General features: G+C 42.6%; 1 protein-coding gene across 1 annotated transcript; it reads left to right on the forward strand.

The window, feature by feature from the left end:
• The first annotated feature begins 63 nt into the window (after positions 1-63).
• On the forward strand, positions 64-10,374 carry reep2 (receptor accessory protein 2). The gene is made up of 8 exons (XM_031857840.1): positions 64-342; positions 2,287-2,359; positions 3,943-4,019; positions 4,299-4,419; positions 4,533-4,646; positions 5,433-5,613; positions 7,458-7,633; positions 8,088-10,374. Exons 1-8 carry the CDS (start codon positions 311-313, stop codon positions 8,157-8,159), a joined length of 846 nt encoding a protein of 281 aa, XP_031713700.1. The 5' UTR covers positions 64-310; the 3' UTR covers positions 8,160-10,374.
• Positions 10,375-10,629: the final 255 nt, after the last annotated feature.

The raw sequence follows: 10,629 nt of genomic DNA on the forward strand, positions 1-10,629 counted from the left end.
CATTGGAACGTGTGTCACTCTTAGTGCATTTGATATGCACCATTTTTCGGCCTGGCCCTTTAAGAGCCCGTCTCTTCGGCAGCGAGACAGAGCAGCTTGGAGAGACTGCAGCACATCCTCAGCTGCTGCTAGCCCACCTGACAGCACCGCGGAGCGGATAGGCAGCACCGTGCCAGCCAGCCTCCCGGTTCACATCGCAATACACACCGCGTTCTTGGAGGGGAATGGGGGGGGCACCTAGCCCGCTACAGCTGACTGCCTAGATCTCTATAGAAGCGGGTGAAAGCTCACAACCAGGCGGTCCAGGAAGATGGTCTCCTGGATGATCTCGCGGATAGTCGTGTGAGTAACATCTGTTGTTGTGTTGTAACGTTAGCCTCACGCGCTCCATTCATCAGCTGTCTGATGCTGAACGAGAACTAGCTAGCATCCATTTTCTGTCCGTTACTTAGTGACATTTTCAGACATGTAGAAACATAATGTGGGTGAACTCTTAATCGGTTACCACGTTAAGCAATTGTGTATACAAACAGTGGCAACCGTTGCTCTGGGTTTCTCCTTGGAAGAACACAATGATGCAGTACAATCTGCATCCAGCGCGCGCTAGCCGCCGTTAGTAGCTAACGTCTGTTGGCTTACCACCTGACAGATGACGTGTTGGCAGAGAAAAGGGCCTTTAGCTGCCCACGTTATTCAAGTGAAACCTGCTTAATATGCCGGCCGGCCTGGCTGCAGACAAAGTAAACCCTTTTAAAAACACCACAGCCTGAATGCTGCTGGTCTGTAGACGCAACACCACAGCACCATATGGCAACATGAGTTGGTCAAATGTGATGACAAGGCTAAAAGCCCAACAGCCCTGATAAATGAGGATATTTTCAATATTATAACATGACTTCACACATTTCTTTGTATGTGATCAATATCAGCAGTTCAGGTCTGGACTTCCACCTGTGTGTACACATTACATCAGGACAGAGTGGATGACTCAACTAAAGCCAGCAGCAGCCATCATCTTCCCATATGCAGACATCTGTACAGTGCTGCATTAATGTTTCTGAGTTTCAATCAGGATATTGTGTCTTCTAAACACTGGATGTACCCGTCCGTCATTGTCTTGTGGATTTAACCAGGCTATACTTAACTATGATGGTGTCTTTGAAAGGCCCAGGTGTAGATCTCTTTAAATATTCTGCCTGTCTGGATTACATAAATAGAGGATAACATTGGCAAGCAGTTACCTTTTAGTGACTTCTAGCTGGCTCCCCTTCAGAGCTCCTCCGCTGGTCATGCGTTTGACAAACAACGTGACTGGATATGCACCGTAATGGCTGCGGCATATCTGCCACAAGATCAATAGTTTGTAATCTCTGCTCTATGCATTCAACATGCGGCGGCCTCTTTGTCTTTTTGGAGGTGAATAAGTGGTGTAAATTACTATATGCTCAATATCTCTGGTCTTGGGGTCACAGAGAGGATGTGATGCCCACAAAGTCTGTGTTTTTGAACCTGAGATCGGGACACAAAGAGGCACAGGGCGTCTGCTGAAGGGAGACGACTGGCCTAGATGCGCTGCTACGAGTCGCTTCAGCTTATGGTACAAAGCTGCACACATGACTGAGCAGCTCAGACACCAACTGGGACCAGGGAGCTACTTAAAACTAGATATGCAGCTGGGAGTCTGTGTGAAAACCATTCAATCCTTTTAGTTTAGGTCAAATATTATAATTCGCAGTTTACACTGAAAGCGGCACACAGACAAACTAGTGACTTCCTGAACTCTATTCTCCCTGCTATCCCCTCACTCAGCATTTCTCATCCTGTCACATCAGCACAAATCACCACAGTGGCACAGCGACGCGACCAAATGCACATCAAGAACCCCGCTGTGTGTCCCATCCTTCCCATGCACTAACACATGGTGACTCACCCCTGGTCCACTTGTGTATGTTGTTTCCGTTTTGTCTAGCTGCAGATTTTCCTGACTCCATGATCTCTATTCCATTTCTTTTGAACCCATAATGAGACCGGTGTGTTTTGACAAGCCACTGCCCATCAACTCTACTCTACTGTGGCAACACCAATCAGGTTAAAACCACCAAGAGACTGACTTTGCTGAAGTAGCCCAATAAGACAGAGAGCTGCTTGTGTTTACATGGCTGACCTGCTTTTTAAGCAGCGATACATTAGTTAGGTGTTCGAGTGAATACCCAGAGGCCATGTACTCAAGCTGAACCCCCCCCCCCCCCCCCGACCCGTGCTTCAATGCTCCTCTGCTTTCCGCAGCCTTTCCTTCGGGACGCTCTACCCAGCATACTCCTCATACAAGGCTGTCAAAACGAAGAACGTGAAGGAATATGTGAGTATCACCCCTTGCTATTTTTACATGCACAGAAGATGAGAAGGAATGTAACACAGATGTAAGGTCGGCCAGGCACACGCTTGACATAGTTTGATAACAGGACTTATATTAATCACTTGGAGTCATTTTTGTTTTGATGTTGGCCACACTGACTGTCTCGTCTCTCAAAGACTGATTACCAAAATATTAAAAAATGTTTGATAATGATCACAGACTCGGAGACGAGCATGGCGTGGTAGCTAACTGGGGCACACCAACCTTCATGAAACTGGGTCAGTGAGGTGCCATGATGACAAAGTAATACCTCCATGTCTCTGCTAATTCTTCTTTTACATCCAAATATTCATGTCCATTCAGAATAAAAGACAAATTGGCAACATGACAGTTGTGTGCAGGTTGTCATTCATCTGTTTGAGCTGATCATTTTCATCCAACACCTGCAAAGAATATATGAATGTGCACTTATTGATTACATAACTGCGTGCCATGCAGCAGAATGTGAATACCTGACTTCATCATCTAGTGTAGTTGTTCCCAACCTGGGGGTTGCACAATACATCTGATGGGACACAAGATTACTAGATAGGAAAGTCAGTGTTGAAGAATTATGCGTTCAGGAGGAAACGAGCCCATAAGGTTTGGAACAACAGATCTGTCAGATGTTTTACACCCATAGCATGCTAAGTGCATGAAACTACCCAATCCCTTGATACTAAAACTATTCATCGTTTAAATTCGTATTTGTCATGACGTCCTATAGCGTCTGAGCTCACTGTTATTTAAAAACTCAACAGAGTCCTTCGAGCATTAAAACTAAGCTGTTAGAAAAGTTTGGGATTTGGCGGCATTATAATTAACACAGAAAAATACGTGACGCTCTGCTGTCGGCAGCAAAAACTTGTTTTAGCACCTAAAAGAAAGACACTCCTTAAAAAAACATCAGTTTAAGTGTACGCTATATCTAGAGTATGTTCAGCGCTGTACCTTGCCATATATTGTGTGACTTTGCTGAAACCTTTTTTTTTTTTTTTTAAACGACAAATAGCAGCATCCTAGCCTTCTGTCTAGATTTGCATGGGAGAGAAGCAGGTTACCACGGCACCCCCCCCCCCCCCAAAGTGCTACTCAAGCACACAGCCACAGAAGGAGCAAATGAGGGATGGAGGACGAGTGGGAGTGGAGGAAGCCATTTTTAGAAGTGATGTTTTCATTCCCCTCTCCTCTTGTTTGGCTCCTTTATTTTTTGTACGAGTCAAATGACTCATCATTATGTGTTCATATGGCTTCATGCCCGTGACCATGCAGTGCTTTTCTCTAAATGTTTCACATTTGATATACCACTATGTGTACACCACTATCGAAGGCGTTTGGTCTCTTCATTGAGTTGTCGATGACGCCCTACATTTCCTTTGTCTCTGGGACGTTTATCCTGCATACTGATGTGATCTGACGGACTAAAACACATGTTGCATTGCCATGTCTGTTTAGCTCCACTTGTCTCAGCACGTGTACACTGGATGCTGGGGGGTTTCATGTGATGTTATTTCTCTCCTCACGTACGTGTGTGTGTGTGTGCGCAGGTGAAATGGATGATGTACTGGATAGTGTTTGCGTTGTTCACTACAGCAGAGACCGCCACAGACCTGCTCCTATCATGGTGAGTGAGGAGCTGCTCATGCTGGCGACCCTCATGCCTAACTAGCTTATAATAAGTAAGCTTATATAATATCAATACACACATTCATGTGTGTATTTTGTGCTAGTTCTCTTGATATTTTTAGTCAAGTGACTTATTGAAGTATCTTTCACAGCTATTCAGCCTTTCTATCCATCAGATCAGGGTCTTACCTTCTCTTTGTTGAGTCTTTCTCTGTAGGATTCAGGTGTCTGACTCTTTTCTTCTCTGCTGATGGTATAACTCTGTTTCATTACGCAGGTTTCCATTTTACTTTGAGCTAAAGATTGCCTTTGTGATCTGGCTCCTGTCCCCATACACCAAGGGCTCCAGTGTCCTCTACCGCAAGTTTGTCCACCCAACGCTGTCCAACAAAGAGAAGGTAGGAACATGTCATCCACACTGAAATATTCAGATTTTCCTTTTTTTTTCTCTCTTTTTACCAATTGCTTACATGGTTGTCTCTCCCCCTTCAACTGCCATCATGTGCTCTAGGAGATAGATGAGTACATAGCGCAGGCCAAAGACAGGAGCTATGAGACCATGATGAAGTTCGGGAAGAGGGGTCTCAACCTGGCTGCTACTGCTGCTGTCACCGCAGCCTCCAAGGTGAGCTGTATGCGTCATGATCTATAAACTTTTATAAAATTAATTGATACATTTTTTTAAATAGAGCTTCAAAGCTTTGAGTTGTTTGGTATAGCACATTGACCTCTGTCCTCTGGGAGGTTTGCTCTGCTATACACACATTTATAAGATGCCTTGTATCCGTTCCACAGTGCAGACTAGAGATCACATCCCAATGCATTCTCAATATGTTTGGGGTGAGTGCACAGCTGTATTTACATATGTCTACGTGACATAAATTGGATTCCCCAAGGTCTATTAGGCTTGGTTTCTGATGTGCCTTGCCAGTTTCATACATGGAATTATGACGAGACCAAATGATATCTTCTGCCAAGCATGCTGGTCTCCAAATAATAGAAATATTAAAGCCATTGTTCACACTTGCACTGTCCCATTTACACAATACTATTTGATGCTGTGCTCAATATTATCATCGTCAAGTCTTCCCCATTTCTGTTTATATTCCAGTGCAGATCATACTAACTGCTCCGTTAAATTACATTCAAGCAGACATTTATTGTTCATGCACAAAATTGAAATCAGTAATCTGCATCAAATTATAAAAGGAACCGGGGCTTCCCAGTATATTTGCCATTACATCCTGTCCCATCAACTTAATCCATCTGTGCATCACCAAACATGAGAATTAGCTCATTCATTTAATTGTTTTGTTTTTTTAAGGAGTGCGTGATGCAGAGGTAAGGGATGGTTATTCTCATGTTCTCACCTATCTGACGTGTCTGTGTTTGGTTTCGCTGTGATGCTCAGGGGCAGGGCGTGCTCTCGGACAAGCTGCGGAGTTTCAGCATGCAGGACCTGACTCTCATCAACGCTGAGGACGAGCTGGGTCTGCACGCTGCAGACGCCCGCATGAGACGGGACCCCAAGGACGAGTTGAGCTCAGGGTCTAGCACGCTGCCCCGGGCCAAGAGCACCGCTGCACGGCAAAGTAAGGCCTCTCCACACGCACAACCCACACTGCTTTAATAGCAGCTTCACGTAGAGCGGCATGGAGTCGTACACATGTACACTGTGTGTCCAGTTTGCTGATTAGGCAGGGGTGCCACTCAGACTTCCTTTGTTTAACTTTTTATCAGAGCAGGACTGGGGCTAGTAGAGTCATGTGATTTAAGGCACTGTCGGATGGCAGGGAAGAGGAGGAGATGCGAAGGGGGTGGGGTGAAAGCATGTGATTCCAGTGGGAGGAGAAGCTTGGAAGGAGGACTCTTTGTGTCTCACTGAACTGCCGGTTTGCTGGCTGTGTGGGCCTGACGAGCTGTGAACTGAATACAGAGAGAGACACAGAGGCAGTGAAACAATGAACGAAGTGGCACGTTTTAATTTCAACCTACAAAGAAACTTCGGGCAGCTTCAAAATCCAGTCTGGAAGGAAGATCGAGCAACACACTGAAGTGAATGCGTCAAAGAGCGAGACTTCAAATACAGTTTTCAGGGTGATTTGTGCACAGATGTTCCTTGTTGATAATCTTTTGTGTACAACACAGTATACTTCGAAGAGAATCCAAACTCAAAGGTGGACTTACTATGATTCAGAGCTTTGAATCACATCTCACAGTCTTCATTCAATTAATGGAGTAGACTGATTAAATAACTATTATCTTCCTGCTAAGCCACCACAGTATTAACAAGCAAGACAAATATTTTCTCATTTTCCAGTTGTTAAAAGAACAGAACCAACTTATTCTGCAAAACTGTTAATGCTAATACTCCTTTACATGATTTAAACATGTTGAAGTGTCCTGTCTACATACATTTACAAAACACAATGAATACACTGGTTTTTAATTAGAACCGCTATATTAATGCTCTTAACTGTACTGAACAACAAAATAATGGACATAGACCCATGTTGTCCTCATTTCTTTCTCTTCAAAATGTTCTTGAATCAGATTATGTAGTGCCAGTGGGTGTTGCCCTTCTCTTTCAGACTGTGCACTAGTGCTGAAACAAATAGTTAATTGATCTGTTGATCAACTGGAAAAAGTCGTAATGTATTGGTTTCAGAATTATCGTGATTGCTATTTTGTGGAAATCTGTAGACCAAAATATGAGTTGGAGGAAAAAAACCAATCATCAAATTAATTGACAACAAAAAAATAGGCAGTTGCAGCCGTACCATGCACTGCTCTTAAAGGCCTTGCCTAGTTGTGCCTCGCTATCGAGCTCTAATTCAGTACATGTCAACCTACAAATGATTTTTCCCTCGCAAAATTGTTCAATTTAATTATTTTCAAGAAGCCTTAAGGGAAAAAACTTTCAATATTGCACAAGAAAATGATGATTAAAAAAGTCAGAATGAATTTTTTTCTGATGCTGTTAATCATCCTATGACTCCTCAGCGGTTAAAGTTTGTATCAGGGACTTTAAACCTGAGTGAAATGCTCCAGCACCAGAGTCTGCTTGTCTGTTGCTGTAAGCAGTCTGTAAAATGGAAGCACCTATGATGATTAAACCAGGACATTTCACATTCTGTTATGGTGGCTGGGCAGAAGATACTCCTTTACCGACAGTTAACTTTAAAAACGGGTGGAAACAACCTGTATTTTGAAAGGTGGCCACTAGGTGGTGTGAGAGGCTGTGACTGCCTTGATGTTGGTCTGCAAATACATGTTATAAATTACAAATAACAGTTGCTTCAGGAGTTTCATCCTCGGTGCGTTTTAATGTTGTTCATAGGATTAAATCTGCTGAGTTAAGTTTGGCTGCTACTGCCTCAATCGCTCTGCTTTCTCAGCCGTCAGGTGAATCATACATTTTTGTCCAATCCTGCAGCCCGCTCTTCGGCGGCGGCGGCGGCCACGTCCCTTGTTGACGACGCGTTATCCCAACACGGCTCTGACCAATCAGACACAAGGACTGAACACTCTGATGAAGATGCAGGAGACAAAGCCCCCAAACGTAGTACCACCGTCAAGGCCACCAAGAAACCTGCTGCTGCGAAGACCGAGGTAGGGCCAACGAACACACACACTGCTAGACTACAAACTGTAAGATCACTCTATACACTCTTTATAGACTTTAAAAGGTTTATAGTTTGTGATCAATACATTTATTTATTATGCGCATCAGGAACGTGACATCATGTCCATTTTGGGGACAGAGTGTGGGGACATTTTGTTGAGAGGTAATATGACCTCACCTTAAGTCAATCTAACTGGGATGACATCATCAGGGTTATTTTCAGATCTGTCATAACTGTATGATACAACTCTCCATGTAAGGCCTTCATGTGTGTTATGATAAAAGTCGATGTATCGCCCAACTTGAGTCAAACCTTTTGGACCTCTTCTCCATATTTAATAATTCACTGTTGTCTCTCTACTTTCCTTCTGTTGTTTTAATGAACTGTATCAATCCGTCTTTAATGTCTCCTCCTTCCTGTCCCTGTCCTCCCTCTTCAAGACACAAACAAAGACGGTGAAGAAGCCGACCAAGAAAAAGGCCACGACTATTAACGCAGAGACGCCAATATGAGGCCTGCTGTCCACATCCACCGGCCTACACTCTCCCCACACACATCCTGCAGGCCCTTCCTCCTCTGTATGGTTTCCTCACAAATGCGGACACACTGTGTCTAAGCACTGAAATTGTGTCACTCTTGCTGTTTTTTTTTATTATTATTTTTTTTTTTATTTTAGAGCAAAGTGCAGGTTTTAGTTTTTAGCAGTATTTGGGCAACCTTACGTTGGGTTGCTTCTTTAACAGTTACTGGGTTGATGCATATTTTCCCTCTTTACTTACTGTAGGTTCATCCTAGATCCAGCAGTCGGGGAGGCTCATTTGTCCTTTAACCCCTAGACCTATAGGTAGGAGACATCGTAAGCTGGCCATGTTGCAGGTTTCCAGTCTCATTGATTCACATCCTGTTGCTGACATTGGAACAGTCTCAATTTAGGCTGTTGTTGGTTCAATTATCTCCAGTAAAATATTAAATTTCCCACTCTTAGTTCTAGATTCAAGCCCTTAGTGTCCTCCGGCCTACTCCTGCATGATTCCAATCAACAAATGTCGTCCTCTCGCTGTGTGCAAGCTACAAGTCTGGGTTTTCATCCGGACCCGATGGTAGCAATCCTCAGAAGTCTTCTCCAGAGCACGGACAACATCACCAAAACAGTTGTCTTTTATTGTGCCTGAAGGTTGAAAGTTTCAAGCATTGTCCAATAGTTGTAGACATCCTCATTACTCTTTCCGACATAATTCCCACTTTTGACTTCAGCTCATAATATCACCACCATGTCCTAGCTCATGCACCTGTGTAGTTTAACAGGATGACTTGAGATCAAACCTGTTATTGAGTCTGGCTCTGCTAAGTTCAGGTCTCATTTACAGTCATTTTCTTCCCGACTAATTTAATTTGACTTTCACATCATTTTACATTACTGTTGATGGGAATGGTTTGTTTAGTGTTGGCTGAGTTATCCTTCATCTAGACTTCACTCTCTTATTTATTACGCTTCTGTTTTATCAAGGTCTTTTGGTCATGTGATTAGTAATAAGTATGATTGTGCATAGCCGGGTAATTCTGTAACTCCCAATAAATACAGTAGTCATAGAAGAGTTGCCGGTGTTTTTGAGGTAACAGATCTGCCTTCACCATGGTAGTGACGTCTGTATATTGTTTGTGTTCAACATTAGAAGGTCAAGGAGACGCTTTGCACATTCTCACTCCTGTGGTAACAGTCTGCCTCTTTGCCATATTTAAAAATCTCAGAAGTCAGGAGATAGCAAAGCAATATGGAACTAATTAAACCAAAACCAACATCAGGAGACGGAGGGATTATTTTCTGACCCCTGTGCTGTTATTCCAGATGTGGAGGAAGTGTCAGACGAGGCTCGGGGTGTTTCTAAAGACACGGGACTTTTGTTTTGGTAATGGCTCTTTTGGTTGCCATCCACTGCATTGGGTGTAGTTTCTGCTGGGTCCTTTTAATGAGCAATTCAAAAGCATGATACTACTTCTGCACTCATTACTGTTGTCTGTAGTGTGATGCTAGTCTGAACCAGTAGAGGGAGACAAACTCCACCTCAACTCCTGGCAGAGTTGCTAAACAAAATGTAAACGGTAACAGTGACTGTATATACAATATGAGCTTGCTTGCCTTATTCATTCTCTGGGCTTGAATCCATTGACTTATTAATCATTTGTGTGCTTTAAAAAAAAAAAAAAAAAGCTCAGACGACAAATGATTTTTGTATTTTTAACATGTTTTATTTTCTGCCTTTTCTCATTAATTTTAACTCGCCTCAATCACAAAGTAAGGAACCTCTAGACTGAGTTTAAACTGATGTTTGTGTATTCAAATCTTGCTATATGCTCTACTCAGACAGGATACCAAGTATTTTTGGGCCAAAAGCTAAAAATGGCCTCTTTTTGTTTTCATCTTAAGTTAACATTTGCTTCGAATAAAAAGAAGACCGTATGTAAAGGAAAAGTATATATTTTTTTTTCTTTCATCGAGATACAGGCCTGCATTTTATTCTTGTGTTCATGCCAATTTTTCATATTTATTGTTTATTTTTTTTCTCTGTTTTGAAATCAGTATTGTTTACAGGATTGTTCATTTGTATATTGTTTGTGCCAATTCTCAAAGCTCCTTGTCAAAAAGCATTACAGTGTGTGTGCTGGGACAATGGTATCCAACAAGGTCATGTGTCTTTCAAAACTACTAATAAAGGAAATTCAATCACAGTGTTACTGCTTGTTGGAATTTAAGGACATCCTCTCTTGATTGTTAAGTGATTTAAAAAAAAAATATATATATATGTGTGTATATATAAAACATTTGTGTGTGTGTGTGTGTACATATATACACACGCATGTGTGTCTGCGCGCAGTCATAGTATTGTATGTCAAAGAAGGTAAAAGAAGTCGGTCTATAGCATGTCAAACAGTCATAGTATAGTAGGTCGAAAAAAATCATGTTTTGTATGTCAAAAAAAAAAA

This window comes from Anarrhichthys ocellatus, unplaced genomic scaffold (genome assembly GCF_004355925.1).
Source record: "Anarrhichthys ocellatus isolate YVR2014 unplaced genomic scaffold, GSC_Weel_1.0 scaffold19, whole genome shotgun sequence".
Classification (NCBI taxonomy): domain Eukaryota; kingdom Metazoa; phylum Chordata; class Actinopteri; order Perciformes; family Anarhichadidae; genus Anarrhichthys; species Anarrhichthys ocellatus.